The sequence below is a fragment of the Dermacentor variabilis genome, chromosome 4, assembly GCF_050947875.1.
Source record: "Dermacentor variabilis isolate Ectoservices chromosome 4, ASM5094787v1, whole genome shotgun sequence".
NCBI lineage: Eukaryota > Metazoa > Arthropoda > Arachnida > Ixodida > Ixodidae > Dermacentor > Dermacentor variabilis.
Window position 1 is genome coordinate 69,153,167 of NC_134571.1, and position 17,997 is coordinate 69,171,163.

Here is a 17,997-nt window from a genome sequence, read left to right on the forward strand (position 1 = left end):
CCTTTGAGTCTATCCGCCCAACTGTCCGAATGGTGAACAGTCATGGCATGCTGGAAATTAAGTCGAATGTGGGGTTGATACGGTCATGTGTGGATCATGCTATAAGATTTAATAATGTGTGTTCTCGGAAATTATGTAAGTATTGCTTCTTGATTGTGCCAGTCACCTGAAGGTTCTAAAAAGCTAACGCTGGGCGAGGTATTCGGTGTATTAAATTGAAATTTCGTACGAAATGAGGATGTACTTTGAAGAATAGGGTGGGCGAAAACTTTCGAAGCCTTAGGAAACGCTAATCGAGCACGGCACGAAAGAAAATGACACAGAAAGAGAGACACACACGACGCTGAAATATTGTGACTCCCTCTGGCGCTTTCAGTGTCACTAGATTCCGCGCGCTGTGCTCGTTTATTCATGAATTACCAACTTGCCCGAGCTTCTACCCTTACCCATAGGAAGTATGGGAAAGGCGAAACGTGCCGTGAAATAACTGTCCGTTGAAAACAAGTAGCAACGCAGAGGGCACGTGGAAGAAGAATCTGACTCGGAAATATCGAGGATGGGCTGCGATTAGGAGAGTCGTGATAAATGACCAAAATGACGCTGAAGTTGGATAAGGATCTGAAGCTTAAACTTGGCACATATATAGTTCATACCATCACTCATTCAAGTGCACGTTGAGTATTTCTTTATGTATTTGGAAACATTAACTTTCGAGCGTTATGTACAAATAGGCACATTCTTTAGGCACTGAAAAAAAGTCATGTGACTCGCCAAAGTCGCAACATCTAAGGCAGCGCGCGGCAGCGATAGCGGTGCAGAATGTGACGCCAATGAACGAAAAAGTACGCAAATGAGCTGTAGTGAAGGCACAGTGCTTGTGAAAGAAAAGACGACGAGAATTGCTGGCTTCCCCGTTTCGCCAGTACCGACCTATTCAAGCCTACTGCTATAACCTAGGGCTAGTGCTGCTAGTCAAACACTCCCGTTGTAGAGCATAGAGTTTCCTACAAAAATGACAAGTGGAAATTTGGGTGCTGGTGACTGCGGGAACTGAAAGTGTATAGCAGTTGATCCATCATGGTAACAATGGACATGGCAGGGAACTGCCTAAACATCCTACTAGTGGCATCAAACGGCTTTGTGACTTTGCAAATCTATCTTTGCACTGAATAAGGCTAGCCACACTAACATCCTCCCTAAAAATGTGGTTGTGATTCTAAAAAGCCGCACGAATGTTCCATGGTCTTTTTGAGTATTGTTACGATGCCAGCCGGCGTAGTGAAGGGATATAAATCCAGCAAACTTGTGAACTCGTGAGGGCTTCTAAAGAAATCTCATCCTTTTAACCGGCACCTCAGAAATATCTTATAAACTATACAATTGTCCGGAAGGCTCCGATCCGCAGAGGTAAAGAGGTATGTTTGTATACATTTAGCGAGCAAGCATTTAACGAGATTAACTTTCTGATGTCATATATGTGCTCTAGGCCTCTCAGATGAAATACTTATGAAAAAAACTACCCAAAGTAAGAATTTATGAATATACTGGATGTTAGTGCTGTGAAATAAAGACTCGGCACCGAATTAACCTGTGGGTGTCGGTGCACATGCGCAGTCCTAGCCAGCAGGCCTTAATCCTGACCAGCAGCGTACAGCCCATGGCTCGCACCACTGCTCGCGCGGTTCTCGTCCTCCTCTGGTTTCGCCAGTAGCGGCGATGTCGCTGAACAAGGTGGAAGTTCCCACAAACCATTAAGAAATAAATGCCTGTTTATCAATATCAGTAAGCGAATGTAATATTATAATTGAGTCTCTTGTTATGTGCCTGCATCTGAGAACAGCCGGTGAAGCATTTTTGATGCTAGTGTTATACCCCGGTCACACGGCAAATCTAATGTCATTTACAACGAATGACATTCGCTGATAATGCCATTTGTTTGGCGTCACACGGTAAAACGTAAGGACATTTTCGAAAATGACATTTAAAAACGAATGGGTTCGCCAAACTCATTCGCATTCGTTTGGAACTGAATGTGTATCCTCGACACCACGAGTTTATCAGTGTTTCACAAACAGTACATGCTTCTTTCTTGTTTTAACAAAAAATCACTATTATTATATCCATTTTATTACCTAATTATTGCTTTAACGACATTGAAGTCCATCACGTGCGTAAATACAGAAAACTACTCTCAGTCCAGTGACCAGACAGCGGTCTTTAGCTTTCGCTGCAGCAGTCGTGTTGGTTCGCACCGGAGCATCGGCCGCGGCCGCTTCAATTGACTTGGCGTAAAAGCGTGCGCGTGTTTTCCTGTGGCACGCGCCAAGAATGAGGATATTAGAAGCCCGCATGCACATCAAAACGGCGATGACATCCAACTGCCCTTCTCGTACCACTATAGCAGATGTAGCGGACGCGCCTACCGTTCTCTTCGCCCTGTTGCTTGCTTTAGCTTTGGCTTGGCTTGGCTCGACTCGACTTCGTTGGCAATGTCCACAAGTTAGTGATCGAACGCTACGGTTTGAAAGCAACGATCACATATTCTAGTGAAATTTAGCATATTGGAAAATAATTATTGGGCAAAAGTGGGTTTGAGACGTGTCTTTTTTTTACTATCGTCATTGTCATCACTTTGAAATGACATTAGTTTTCGCCGTGTGAGCGCGCTGCGATAATGACATTAATCGCAACAAATGTCATTTGTTGGAAATGACATTAGATTTGCCGTGTGACAAGGGTATTACTCAGGACGGGTGTGTTAGCGATACGCAAGCCAAATTCAATCTTGGAGGAATTTGTAGAATTTGTAACACTGATCACGAATGCGGCAGTGAGGCCTTTAGAAAATGCGTAATTTCAAAGATATTCAATCAATTCCGCGCCGATGTTTTACAAGAAAGAAATAAGGAAGGAAAAAAATAAAGCATCAGAGGTGCTGATAAGTTACACCATCTAAGTACTTGCGTCCGATTTTTTCATACCGCCCAATCTAAAAAGAGGTGCCATATTTCCACAGCTGCCACGCGAAGAAAAGACATATTGCACCGTCGAAACCTTATCAGCGACTACCTGCTTTCCATATAGCTCTTTTGAACACAATGCCGTCATGGCGATGAGACACCCCACACGCGCATGTAATCGCATAAGTCAACTTCTTGTGGGCGCCTACTGTTGTATGCTCGCACTTATCACAAGACACGCCGCCACCTCGACCTCGTTTTTGAGTGCGGAGGCAGCTGCTTACAGGAGGTCGTCCCTTCCCTTTTTTCTTTTTATTTACGTTTAGCCCCTTTCGTAAAGAAGACTGTCGTTCAGGAAAAGACACACGGCCAAGTTTCAAGTTGCAAGAATTACGAGCATTCACGTCACCGCGCGCACCTGACACTTTCTGCCCGTTCTGCTGAAAAATGAATGACACCTCCGTGCGATGTTCTGTTATGCTGTCTCGCAAGATCACTGGGCCAACTGAGCTCGCGTTACTGAATGACGTCAGTGTACTCCCTATCCAATAAGAAGAGCCAATTTTGTGTATCGTTTCACACAGCTGCTGTCACCTACATACAGTACGACCTGCACGTTAGGCGAGATGCCACGCTGTGACTTACGGCTGGAGCTCAGGAGAAGTACCCAATTGAGCAGAAAGAAAAACGAAGGGAAAAAAAAAGGAAATGCCTCATCGTAAACATTTTCGCTTCCCTCCGCAGACTCCGCCTGTTCCCAAGTCTCGGTCTCTCAGTAAATGTAGCGCAAATCTATGGAACAATGTTCGCGGTGCTATATCGTTACGGCGACGCTCAGCGGTGGCATGCCTCGCCATTCATCAAGTCTGGCGGTGACGGCGGGCGGCGCCGTTGTTTTGGTTCCGACGTCAGCGCTTCCAGCGCAAGCGCGATTCCGGCTGGGGAAAGGCTTGTCACGCGAGTCGGAACAATATCTGCCGGACCGCAACACACTCCTCCGGCAACCACTGTCATTCCAGATTGACCAAAGGGTAAGGAACGAGCCGCTTCGTTTTCATTCTTGTGCCGCTGGGGGATCGTTTTTGTTGTGGCCATCGGCCGGAGGCGATGCCGAGCAGCACTCTATTTGTCTAATCCGCGTGGGAGATGCGGGATGCGAGCTCGCACGCGCGCGCCCGCACGCTCTCGCCTCGCGTCGCGAGCTGCGCTCGGCCGCCCTCCTTTCTCGCTTCGCTTGGCGCGCGGAGAGATGAGCGCGTCGTTCCGCGCACCCCACGGGGAAAGCGCGTAGTCAGTTGCGATCGGCGACGCGTCGAACGAAGCCAGCGCGCGCACTCGGGCACGCCTTCGGCAGTGGGACGCCTCGGCGGTCAAGGCAGCTGACGCGCGTCTTCTCATCGGCGCACTGCCCTTCACACCCTCTCCACATCGGGGTGTCTCGGGAGGCAACTCTTCCCCACGCCGACGGAGAGCTTCGACGCCGGGCTTGCTTGTTTCGCTCGTTCGGTCGAGCCTTGCCCCATTGGCGAGTCAGTCGCGGAGGGCTACGGCGTTCGGTCAGTCGGAGGTGCTTCGACGCGGGTCCCCACTTGCCCAGCTAGCGCTTCCAAGTCATCCTTCGCTATCAGCTGCGCCCTAGCACTACCACAGCGGTGAGTGGTCTGGCAGATTTCATTCCTGTGACGAAAAAAAAAAAAACTGCAGGTGGCTCAGTGTGCAGTGTAACAGTACGTCCGTCGCGATCTAAAACGAATCACATACGACATTGACTTCGGATATGCAGCAGCGTTGTGTTCGCTATCCAACTACACATGTATATTGCTCTGCATTTCGAGTCTCTTGCACATCTGCGCTCTTTCACCGCTCTCTACGTTGATGCTATGTTTATACGTTTTATGAAGATCCTGCCCTCGTGTCGGCCCTGAAAACTGTGCCACTTCTGCTGAAACACCCGTTCGTGGTGAGTCACTTATCTTTGTCGATTTCCTTATCGGCAAAGCGTGCCACAAACTCGTTGCTGTGCGACTGCGATGTACTGCTAGACGCTCCTGGATAAGGTCTTGGAACAGATCCGCTGGTTTGCAGATCCACGGATGAACGAAAAGGGCAGAAGGCTATAGCAAGTAAATACGAATAACGGAGCATACGATTTTCACGGGCGTCTTAAAAATTTAATTGTGGGGTTCTACGTGCCAAAAACACTTTCTGATTATGAGGCGCGCCGTAGTGGGGGACTCCGAAAATTTCGACCAGCTGGAGTTCTTTAACGTGCACCTAAATATAAGCGCACGGGTGTTTTCGCATTTCGCCCCCATCGAAATGCAGCTGCTGGGGTCGGGATTCGATCCCGCGACCTCGTGCTCAGCAGCCTAACACCATAGCCACTGAGCAACCTCGGCGGGTTCACGGGCATCTTAACTGGCCCTGTATTTGCGAACGTGAAGCTCCCTTCGCGTGACACCAGAAGAAAAGTCGGCGTCGCTTTCCCACATGTTTGCCGCTTCAGTCACGCCCACCTTTCGCTTCTCTTTTGAGGCCTCTTTGCGCAGCTGGCCCTTTTGTGCGAAGTTGGTCGTCGCCCGCTCTCTCTACTTAAAAGAGCGCCTACTTTTTGTTCCTTCGCTCGTTGATCGCTTATATTATGTGGTCGTACGGTTGCTTGTTTCCGAATATGTATTGAACACTGCGCTTCTAGAATGCTCGTTCTATTGAATAACGGATGGGATATTGGTGACTTACAAATGAAGGGTCGTTTGCAGATAATTTACGGGAGCTTGTTCGTAGAGTTGTGGGGGCGTTTATTCTTGTTCTATCGAAGTGACAATATTGAATTAGCTAGCTACGAATGGTATGTAATTGTTGCTAGGAGCGTTAATTATGACACAGGTATGTGGTGTCTCTTCCTAAAGGAAGACGTCATTGCTCGCTAACACTCTTTATGAGTTGCAGCTGTAACTGATGCAAGTTCATTGTGAAGGTTATATTGAATAAAATTGGCAAAATAGTGTCTGAACACTGTCTCTATCCTCCACAAAAGAATCATTTTGTTCTGCATGCGACGGAAAGACCTTTGCTCTTCGTTACACTACTGATGGCACGCTTTTTTTAATATATGGAACATCTTGCACAAGCACATGAACAACGTCATATATAGTAGTTATCAGTTTTTACCTGCGAAAACCCTGACCTTATTATGAGGCACGCTGTAGTGGAGGACTGCGGAAATTTGGACCACCTGGAGTTCTTTAACGTTCGCTTAAATCTAAGTACACGGGCGTTTTCGCATTTTGCCCCCATCGAAATGCAGCCATCATGGCTGGGATTCTATCCCGCGACCTCGTGCTCAGCAGCCCAACACCATAGCCCCTGAGCAACTCCGGCGAGTACATAAACAACGCTTCGCGAGGAGATAAGATAGCCATGCAGCTACTTAGAAGTGTGAGGCGCGCTGTTGCTCAAGTCAGCTGCTTAACTGCGAAATACCGACCGGTCGACACTTTTCTCTAAAAAACTTACCTGGCCAGACATACTTAGAAATGAGCAAACATCAGCCAATCGACATGCTGGAAATATATGCCATTACTTAAGACGGCCTTCCAATTGCACGGCAAACAACACTTATACTAACGAAAAGCTTCCCAAATTCGGCTCTGCAGATCTTTCCAAGAGCAATGGCAGAACCACGCATCAGGTGAACAAGTGTGATAGCTAAAGTTTTAAGTATTTGGAGTGATATGTCCACACTCGGAAGGCGTTGACTCAGGACTACGACGTGAAGGGGGCTAAAAGTGTAAGACAGAGCATGGAAGCATCACGGACCTCAGATTAAAACAGAAATGAAAGCAGTATTTTGCATGATTGAACTCTCTTAATGGTCAATATTGGGACTTCGAAAAACAGCTTTTTAATGACATGTTATTAGGTCAGAAGAGTGCTCCAGACTTTCCGACAACAATGTTTTTTTCCCGCTCACATTGGAAAAAAAAAGAAATAAACCACTTAGGTACATCGGTGGTTGAAGCTCTCTTTCGCGTAATTTACTTAATCCTTTCAAGAAATAATTTACGCAGCGAACTCGACGATACATAAGCAACTTTTCTCGAAGGTGGTTCGTGCTCATTCATAGATGCTGACTCACAGTGTGAAAAGTTGCATTATACCATTTTCTGAGCAATAAAATTTACAGCTTTGTGTCCTCTCTGACAGCCAATTTCCAAGCTAATTTCTAAATTGACAAGTTTCCCAAATATTCCTACAATCTTCTGTCATGGTACCATTTGGGTGGTGCTCTGTATACACGCATCGAAATGTAACAGGTCGTTCGCCAATAAGAGCTAAAACGGCCGGACAAAAAAAAAATGAATGCACGAAATAATAGCAGCGCAGGAAAACTTATCCACGACAATATGTTGCTCCAGGTGAAATTCGCTTACTGTAAGGGTATGAGCGCGCAGAAAATTCGGCATGGAATCACATCTGCGTGTTCACATACTTTCTTGTGTGTGTCATTGTTAGTTGACATTCAAACTTGCGCTATGCATGTCCACTTAATTACTCCATGTTTGCAAGTTTATCCATTGCCGCCATATAAACATGCAGACCTACCGACCTTAAAAAAAAAAAGAAAATTGGGGAGAAAGTAATCGAAATTGTTTTCTACGCAAGACGTACGCTGTATATCAAAATACATTAGCTGACTTTATTTTCTTGAAACGCTGTAAAAAGGAACGCTGCTCTATATTCACAGCAAAAAAAAAAATTTTTTTCTAGATCACAGAAAAACATAGATGTTCATTGTAGTTATTTGTCAAATGTTCGTGTAGTGGTAGGCAAAGTTTCCCCTGCCACTTAGCTGGCGGCGCTACCGCCAGTAGGTCCGAATAATCGAGCAGGTCCGAAAAGTCAGGCTTTAAAAAATTACTTGAAGGCTCTATTTGCATTTTGTTGAAATCAGAGTAGCACTAAATAAACCACAAATTTAGAAAACAGCTTAAAATTGATGCTGTTAGTAGGACAATCGTAAGCGACCTCTAGAAATCAGGCATTTTTACGATGAAATCGTAAAAGTTGGCCGGTGCGAATGTGGTACACGATAAGAAGTTTCTTGCCCACAAGAGAGCCTTTGAACGCGGCCGTCCCCCTCTTAGTACGCCTACCCCCACCGGAAATTGAACGGCGCAACACGGCGTCGGCAGGAGCGTCCCTGTGTCGCAAGCGACGCTCTTCGTCAGCAGAGGAGCTCAGAGAAAGACGACTCGAGGTGGATAGGTGCAGGCGTACCGCGTGTCACTTTAGATAATTCTGGTTGCGATATCGTCCTCAGAACGAGATGAAGTGTCCATATGAATAAAAAAGAACAGACAGAAATATAAGGAATAGAGTGAGTAAGCTTGAATGCAAAGCCCGAAGCTACGGCATGCTCGTACTTACAATCAATCAATCAATCAATCAATCAATCAATCAATCAATCAATCAATCAATCAATCAATCAATCAATCAATCAATCAATCAATCAATCAATCAATCAAGCAAGCAATCAAAGTTTATTTCACCTGAAAATTCTGGATGGTCTTCAGGGCTAAAAGCTGCTCTAGACAGCTTGACTGAGTCCCTGAAGACCTTTACATCGGCAGCATACGACGTTCGCAGGATATATGCATATCGGAACATAACTATAACATATGTAATACTGTACAGCTTACCTAAGGATCACTTGAAATTAACATACAGAGTTACAGTAGGATTACTATTATTTAAGGCTATATCATAAGAATATGCAGGCTGTCCCAGCTAACTTTAGGCAGAGTTTAAATATGCGCAAATGCCACGTAGCTGGACAGAGCCAAGGTAATGTTGTTTGCCGTCGCTTGGATATACTCAGATCAATTTTCCGACTCCAGCTAGTTATATAATTAGTCTCAATTAAGTAGCCAACATCTCAAATATATTATTTAGATGAAAAGTGTCAATGGGAAAATTGTAGAGCGGCATGAAAACCTCTCGGTACGGCTTTCGATCTGTCGCTCAATACGTGCTACATAAAAGTCCTTTTTCCGAGCGTGAAAGAATCCCGCGAACACACGCAAAATGCCTCGAGTGGCCAGTCGCGCGGCAATTTTGCGCGCATTTGCGGGCTTCTTTCACGCTCGGAAAAACACTTTTATGTAGCACGTATTGCGCAAAAGAAAGCTGTATCGGGAGTTTTTCATGTCGCTCTACAATTTTCCCATTGACCATTTTCATCTAAGTAAATTATTTGTGACTAATTATCTAATTAGGTGGAGTGAAAAAAGTGATCTATCTCCAAGCGACGGCAAGCAACGTCCAGCTATGTGGCACCTGCATGTTTTTAAACTCTGGCTAAAATTAGCTGCATTAGGATGCATTAAAAATGCATTAGGATGTATTAAAAATAATTTTCTCTTTGGTCGTGTTCCAAAACCATAATCTATCATAAGAAGCCAACAAAGACACCAAGGACAACAGAGGGGAAATTACTGGTACTTACTAATTGAATTAAAGAAATGGTAAATTAATGGAATTGAAAGTGGATTAATAAACAACTTGCCGCAAGTGGGGAACGATCACACGTCTTCGCATTACGCTTGCGATGCTCTACGAATTGAGCTACCGCGGCACCGTCTTCCCGTCCACTTTCTGGGGTAATTATGTGTTACCACTAGAACTAACCCTGAGAGTGCATGTTAGCCAGCGCCGCCTTTCACAAACCTTGGCGGTGGATGTGGAATATCCTTTCTGTCGCAGGCGTCGCAAGTGCATGACCTTTTTGGGTGCAGGCAACTGTTGTATAAACCAATGCGTGCTACTTGAATGCATCAATGCTGTCGGATTCGAGACCCTCGTTTTGTAATGAACGAGAAGAAAGGGGTTAACCGAGGGGCCCCTCGGTTAACCCCCTTTCTTCACGTTCAATGTAATTATGAGCCACATGACGACGAGACATTGGGAGACTCCACATTATTATTGACCCCCTGGGTTTAATTACCATGCACCTAAATCCAAGTATACGAGTGCTTTTGCCTTCCAGCCCCAACAGAATGCGGCCGCCTTGAAGGAACCCACGGCCTTGAGCTAAGCAGCAAAACGCCATAGTCACCAAGATGGCACGGCGGGTCTAGCAGAAGCAACCACGATTGCATTGTCTGAACATGAGATGCAAAATACAGCCTGGAAGCCAGATTTTCTTGTAGCGAGGATTTCACCACGGATAACACTACCATTGAATCAGCAGCGAATTTCGGACGATGGTCGCAATCCCATTGGCGGTAAACGCGAGGCAAGCTAGCTAATCAATCAAGTCACATTCACAAGGAGGTTTCGTTGGCGTCACTGGAAGGGGGATACGGCATATACTGTTCGCGGTGGCACTCATAAAGTTGAGACTGCCGCTCCAGATTGGAAGATTAAGAATTACTAAATATATACCACCGTGTCACACGCACTAAAAGCATTCTATTACGCGAATGCACGCATCAAAGTTCAGTGTTTTATTTTTCACTGCGTAAATTACTGACAGCATGTTCTAAAAGGCTCCAAAATAGACATATAAAATCTGGCTTTCCGAAGTTGGGACATCCCTTAAGTTATCCAAATGTTCAAAAGTGTGCCTAAGGCACATACATATAACTGGTAGCTATACAGTGTGGTGCAACAGAATTGTTTGTTCAAGACGCTGGCTGCATGAAGTACGCGTACCACTCCCATTCAGCATAGGTCTGTGACCTACATATCGAAGTCGATCAGACAAAGCTGTGAACTACCACTTTGCATTAACAAGCATCCACAGCGTCAAAGCAGTGCGATACGACGCTGACCCATTTGTGTATCTTCCTCGAGCACTCAAGCGAGACCATCGAACGTAGCCGACGGTAAAGTCCGTAAGCGTGACAGCATTGCTGCGGAATAATTCTGAGCAAGTCGGGTTCGTGTGCGTGCCTGCCTGATAAAGGTGATAAAATATTCCGCGTATCTCGAGAGGCGACGTCCGCGATTGTACGTCGGCCATCATTTTTTATCGCCAGGAGTTTACTAGGCCTCGGATCTTTCCAGTCGGCGCGAATGTCTTTGTTATGACCGACCGGGGCATAAAACCAAAATAGTTAGCGCCCCTATTACCCAAGAAGCGCGTGGCGATGTTTACGCACACACCCCTGTTACGAGGTGTTAAGACTATATATATCGGTGCTGAATCGACGCAAGATACTGCCAGTTTAGCACCCTTAAGGGTGTTAAAATGCTGACTGCGTTGTGCCATTACCACAGCGACTTCCGTCGTCCTTGGGAGGATGTGTGAGGATGCCTGAGTGAATGAGGCGGTTTGCTGGCGCGTGCCGGCGCCCGTTGCGTGACCGCTGCGGTCAACGTACGTGACCGAAGGTCAAGCAGTGGTGCTGTAACTTTTTTGTTCATGTTCAGCTACGATATACAACGTTATTTGGAATCCCATCTCAGCCCTCGCTTCACGCAATTGTTTCGGAAGCCTTCTAAACACATTTCTGCTTCCTGAGACTGCCTCCTCGTCGTCTACGAACACTTTCACCTATGTCGAGTAGTCTTCGTGCTCCAATAGCACACCGTGTGAAACAACCTTATATGAATAGATGTTGAAGTTGTAGAACGAAAAATTGGTTTTCTTTCATTTTGTTCTTCTTCCTTTTTTTTTTTACTTGAGTACACTTTTGCACGACTTAACGCGCTCCCGCGGTGTTGTTCCACATCAAAAATCTTGGCAACGCAGGAGCTTCGCGTAAGCTTATATGCATGCAAGTTACGCGTTCTTCTTTTTTTTCTTTTCTTTTTTTTCTATGTACGTAGTGAGCCCATTATATTTTTTGTCCCAAAGGGAGCACCCTTTGACTTTCTTGACCACACTTTGGACAGGCATTAATGGCGAGTCTCATTCGGCCTGTTTGTAAAGGAATAACGTTACAACGTACGACATTGCCAACGTGGGAAAATCTGCCGAAATTTTCGTGACTTGTTTTGTCACTGAAATGTCTTTTAGTGAACAAAGCTAAAAGATAATAATAATAAGCTGCAATCATTATTTGAATTCATGGGAAGAAAGTCGCGTTTACGGCACTGAGGATTAGGGAAGGTGAAAAAGCGAAATAACAGAGGCCTGATACTTAGCCTTGCAAGTCAAGTTTATTTTTGTTTTATTCTTTCATAATTTCAGTAGAAACTTCAGTTAAATGGGTAGATAGGACTTCAATCGTACGCGCCATAAAGAAAATCCTCAACGGAGTCTGGTACGCACTCTTGGATTACACGTGCACGTACACTCTTCCCGTATAGGAAGGGCAACTGCATGCATAATTAAGAGTGATATGCAGCGAGTCAAATCAGCAAAAGAGGAAAAAGCAAGTGAGCAGCTTTCGCGCTTGTAAAACCGGCGTTCTGGCGACGCTCGCGGAAGCGGAGGCTTTCCTCCTCTCAAGCAACCCGCGGTGCGAGTCACTGCGTCCCGACAAACTGTAGCATATTCCCTACGGCGACACTTCAGCCATCAATCACGCCATTTAAGTCGAGAGAATACAGCCCGAAAGTGTTCCGTGAATCGGCGCCGAAATTACGTCAGTGGTATGGCTTCTCGTCAGGTGTTCATTTTTTCTGCCTTGTGTACACGGTCGTGGTTCCACTTCGCTTGGAGCTGTGCATGTTCTCCAAGCACTCACTTTCGGAGCAGCCGAGTGCACCAATTACCTCGCCCTCAGCCTCATTCCTTTCTATGTGGTTCGTTCTCTTCTTTTTTTCGCTTATTCTTTCGCTGTCTTTTTGGCGACACTCTGGCATCGCTCCCTCCGCATCGAAAGACCGGTCGCCCAGCCGCTCTCGTTACCTGAGCTCACTCGTCGAAGAAAGCAAAGAAGGGAGAAGGAAAAGAAAAGAAAAAGGAGGAGAAAGACTAAAGAAAAGATAGAACCAATCCGCTCCGAGCCTTTGCCTCTGGGGTGGGTCGCAGCGCGCAAAGCTAACCTTTCGGCTTCCGCCAGTCGCGCGAAACAAGGTCACTAGACTTGGCGTGTGGCGAAGGCAAGCCGGCAGGCAGGTAGGTAGGCACGACGATGCCGCCACAACGTTACATGCGCCGAGAAACGTGTTCGGCGCTGCGCCGACGCTCCGCAGCTGCTGCATAACTGCCAACGACGCTGACGCCAAGAGTGGAATTTGAAGAGCCTTGCCCCGTGCGCGGGCCTGCCACCTGCTGCCATCTCAGTGCCGCATTCCTTCAACGTTTTTCTGTTTCAATTTGCTTTATTTGTTTTATTCGAGCTCCCCTCCCGTGTGCTGTCGTCTTCCGGAAGCGGGAAACCCCGTGTGTGTTTGGTGGTCATCCGATTGTGCGTGCGTCGTCGCTCGCCTGTTTGACTGCTTTGAGGTCCTCAGCAAAAAAGGCAACGCCGTGTTTCGAGCGCTTGAAAGTTCCCAGCTAGCCGATTGGTTGACGTAAGTACACCGAGGAATTCTTAAGCGTTGACGTGCCGCTGCGCTGTTTTTCCAGTTGGGTGGCTATAGTTTCTCTGATTTGTTGTCATTAGCTGTCGAAATTCAATGAAACATGATCAACGCAGTAGCATGCTTAGCTTACTCTTTGCTAAATCAAGTACTTCAGTACAACTTTCTTGACATGTTCGACGAGACGGACGCGGTTGACTAAGTCCTCGTTTGTTTTTGTCCAGCTCCTGATGCTGAGCTTACATTCAACCATTCTACGTCTCTCGTCACCCACATTGCTTTTGGTAATAATCGACTCAATTTGATGAAGTGTGCCCCATTTTATATTTCATCGGCCCAGTGCAGAAACATCTGCGGTTACGACCGTTTGTATTGCTGCAGTAAACATTTCATTCCGCATATAGAGAAAACGAATTTTCGTACAGACTCAACTTCTGTGCCGAGTGACTGTTGGTGTTGTGTAGTCGCATGTATGTCTTTACCTGTGTGAAAACTTTCAGTCCGATGTAGGCAGTCTCGACAAAAGCCCTTTGTCGGAGGAAAGGGTCCTGGGACACCGGCCGAGACCGTCCTCAGCGCAGAAGGCTTTGAAAGCGTTGTTGTGCTTCTTGCGGAGAACTGGTCTTAGAGACAGACTTTAAGCAGTGCCGTATTCCCCTTTCCTTTTTACTCTTCTTTCCTTTTTTTATAACATCTCTTTTCTATTATACTTTATTCCCCTAACCCCCTTCCACAGCATGTGGTAGCCAGCTGGTCTGAGAGCTGGCCAAACTCCCTGTCTTTCCATCTATTCCTGCTTCTTCCTTCCTCCTCAGTTGGATGCATATTTACGCATGCGTTTGTGTCTGTCTCCCTGCTTTCGCATCGCTGTCGTAAATGATTCTTCCGAGTTACAGCCTGTTCATTTGTAGTACAGCATAGTTATTTTTCTGAACTTAAGGCAACATTTCATGACTTTCCCTATTCGTTTTGATAATTGAAGACTTATTTCTAAAATTTCAAATGTGAAAATAATAAGTAATGTACAAAAAGTATACAGATCCCACGTACTGTAGGAATCGATGTAAGTGAAGCTTTGTCTGCTGTAAGCGTTCATTGACGTTATTTGACGGTGATCTATTGACGGAATACGGCAGCCATGACGTGATGTAAAAAGTTACCTTGCTTGCACCACTCGTGTTCGTCGTTCTTGCTCCGCTCGACGCTTTTGCGAGCCTCCGTCTTCTCGGCCCTAAGTGCGCTTCGGCGCCATTCTGGGTTGTAGCTCCACAGAACTGCCCCACTCTCTCTCTCTCTCTCTTTCCCTCTCTGACATTCTCCCCACCTCCTCCCTCTACTGTCGTTGCTGTTGCGGCTGAGCACGGAGACAAGCGCGGCAGCTCCTGCACTGCATTTGTGGGGGGTCACGCTTAATTACGGCACTCCAGGAGGCATTGTGCGCATGCTATGCGGCGTAAATGTTGACACGAGCTTCTCGCGTCGCCTTTGGTTCGTGCCACACTCTTGTCACGCATTATTGCAATAGCATTAAGGTCCCCGTGTCGCAGAAAATCCGTGGAAATCATTTTGAACCACATCCAGGCCGACCCTACACGTGACTCACATCTTGTCTTACATTCTTTACAAAGGTATTCCTCAGAAATTTGAGAATGACAGCTTTTAAACAAATATTGTGAAACAAAACACCGACAGCGAATGTCAAATATGTTTTTGTGACATGGCCACGTCTCAACGACGTCCCGAGGCGGCCGGCGTTAGGGGCGTGCAGGACAGCATCATCATCATCATATTGATCATCATCAGCAGCAGCGGGAAAGTCGAAGAAAGAGGCAAAGAGAGCTTCTTCTTAATACAGCCGCAAGACGTGCCAGAAATTCTACATCGCGGAACTATGCTCACGGGACAAATTAAAATATACGAGTTTGATGTTTAGACAGGTGGGTGGGCTTATCTAGCCGAAGTAAAATGAGAAATGAATAAACATAGAGAGGCTGTGGCGTGCGTGTCTAAGTTAGACGGTTCACTATACATGCTGCTACTTATAGTGCACTTATTGAGTGCACTTACCATTATAGTGCACTTACCATTTTTCGCGCTTGCCCTCTCAGCGAAGTGACAACCCAAGCTAACTATGGCTTTTTTTGTTTACGTTTTGTTTATTTATTTATTTATTTTTACTGAAGCTCATTGTCCATTATGCGAATAATTTTCTATCATCTTTCCATGGCTCTTCCTTCACCCATCAACCTCCCCCCCCCCCCCCCCCACTGCTGACCGCTGTTCAGGTTTAATCAGATGTAGCTATAGACAGTTGTAGCGCAGTCAGCAGCTTTTTTACTTACTTTCGTACTTCACATTATATTTAAAATCAACAAGCAATTTCTATTTCTACTCTCGATGTAGGACCGTTCCTTCGCCCTCTCTACTTTTTTATTTTTTAGTTTATTTAGTTTTCTTATTATTATTTTTTGTAGCTTTTCTGTTAGCTTCCCGACTGACGTAGGCCATGCGACAGCTGCGTGCTGCGTTTCGAGGCACCGTTCGTTCCGAACGCCCGCGTGATGACCCGGCCATCCCAGCCGGCTGGTGTTCCCATTAAGCGCCAACGAACTCGCACAACTCGAACGGTTTGCCCGATGCAGTGCGCTACAGGAGGCCCCTGTATCAAACTGTGATTAAAGCGGGGTGCGGCGGAGCCCGTCGTTCTTCTACAGGTGTGATGAACTGTGGGAATTCGCTACGTAGCGAAAGAAACAGGTGCTGGGCTCAAGGTACCATGCTGTTGCGTACATTTCTTTCCCTGTGTCAACGTGGCTGCATCGTTCGCAAAACTCGCAGCTGCTCGTTCAACTATAATTAAAGTATGAATTTAACGTTCCTAAATGGTACGACGGGGTTATGGGGGCCGTCGTAAAGCATCCGAATTAATTTTGGCCACCTAGAAAGCCCACAAAGCAAGAGCACCAATCAACAACAAGAAAAATTACAGCAAGTTGTTCGCCTTTATTTCTGCCCACTGAGAGCGCATTCGGGCAAGAAAAAAATGAATAAATAAACATGAGAGGTCTTTTGAGTAAACGGTTAGCTAGTACCGTAATTTATAAGCAATTGATTTTGCGAGCTACCCATAGCTAAACACTTGCTCCAGAATGTTGAAAAACACTACTACATGCTTTCCATAAACTTTCCCATGCTTAAATGAGTTTGGAGGTGCGAGCGTATCAAAAATAATACGTTGGACTATGATATATGGTTAACATGCTCCCAAGGCACGCCACGCGAGCATTTTTTTTATTTTTTACAGCGAAAGCTGTATATAGGGACTAACCTTCCGTAATTTTTTCGGCGTCCGGCAACCGAAACGGACTTAGCGATTCCTAACAAACCCATATGGGGGCAGTGCAGCGGCTCAGATGTCAAAATGCGGAACATGCAGATTACAACGCTCGCCGTGAACAATAGCGTGACGTCAAGGTTATCGCAGTATATCAGCAGTAGAGGCATCGGCGCTAAGAACAGCTGCGCTATCGATGGGGAAGACACGTGTAGTTCGTACACCCGAAGAACAGCATGCGTACGAGGAGCGCCGGAGGGAACAGCAACGAGAATGTAAAAGGCACCGGCGCAAAACGACCACCGACGAAAAACGTTCCCGCGATGCTGAACAAAAACTACAATCGCGAGCCCGGGCACCTCCGAAGGAGCAACGACGCCAGACTCGCAACGACAAAAATGACAACCATTCCATTCTGTGAAGATGGAATGGCAGCGAAAGCACTTTGCTCTTCGTTTGAGAGTTTTGACTATCGTCAGCTTTCGTTGCCATTCCACCTTAACAGGGTGGAATGGTTGTCATTTTCTCTTGCGTTCTTCCTCCATCGTATTGAAGCATCTGCGGCCAAGAATCAAATTCACGACCTATCACTTCACGCATACTACTCAACAAATCGTCCGAACTATCAGAGAAGAAGGACGCACCGATTTGCATCGTCGTTCGCGTGAAACGACGATGCAAAATGTACGGAAACGCCTGAAAAAAATGCACGGAAACACATGCATGGAAATGGCTTCGGTTTTTTTCATTCCGCGAAGGCAGCGGTTGCAAAACGTGCCACTAGGGGGAGAAATAAAATGAAGAAGGATATAATAAAGTTGGAAACTCGAGGCACGTGCCTAATTAACGAGAACGTGTCTCTCTTTTTTCTTGCAGACGGCCAAAATCCGGGCGAAGAGAGTGCGCCGTTGATGATGAAGCCCGTCCACAAAGATGGTGCCGCACTGCCCGTGGAATCTCCTCCAAAAATCAAGAAACATCGAAAAGGAGAAAAACTCTTCGGTGAGTGTTCTTCCTCTTTACCTTCTTTGTCTTGGGGAAGATTGAACGCAATAGGGGCCATAGCTTAATCTATGTAGGTGAGCGCTCTGTTAAGCTACGCATGGGTCTGACGCTATATATACAGGGTGTTTCAACGAGCAATTTCAAAAATATTTTAAGGTTTCCTGTGGCAGATAGCATAATTCTTGTTCATGAGCTGGTCTACTCGAATAGGCGGACATT

General features: G+C 46.1%; 1 protein-coding gene across 5 annotated transcripts in view; it reads left to right on the top strand.

Moving 5' to 3' along the window:
• Positions 1-17,997, top strand: part of LOC142579324 (sialin-like) — an 83,897-nt gene that overhangs the window by 23,537 nt on the left and 42,363 nt on the right. For 2 of the 5 annotated variants that reach the window (XM_075689389.1, XM_075689393.1), the window contains exon 2: positions 17,650-17,775. In XM_075689389.1, coding sequence (XP_075545504.1) covers positions 17,650-17,775 — 126 coding nt within the window. Of the gene's footprint in view, positions 1-4,253; positions 4,613-12,922; positions 13,033-13,053; positions 13,431-17,649; positions 17,776-17,997 lie in introns of those variants that run through there. The other 3 variants (XM_075689390.1, XM_075689392.1, XM_075689391.1) reach the window with 3 other exon arrangements.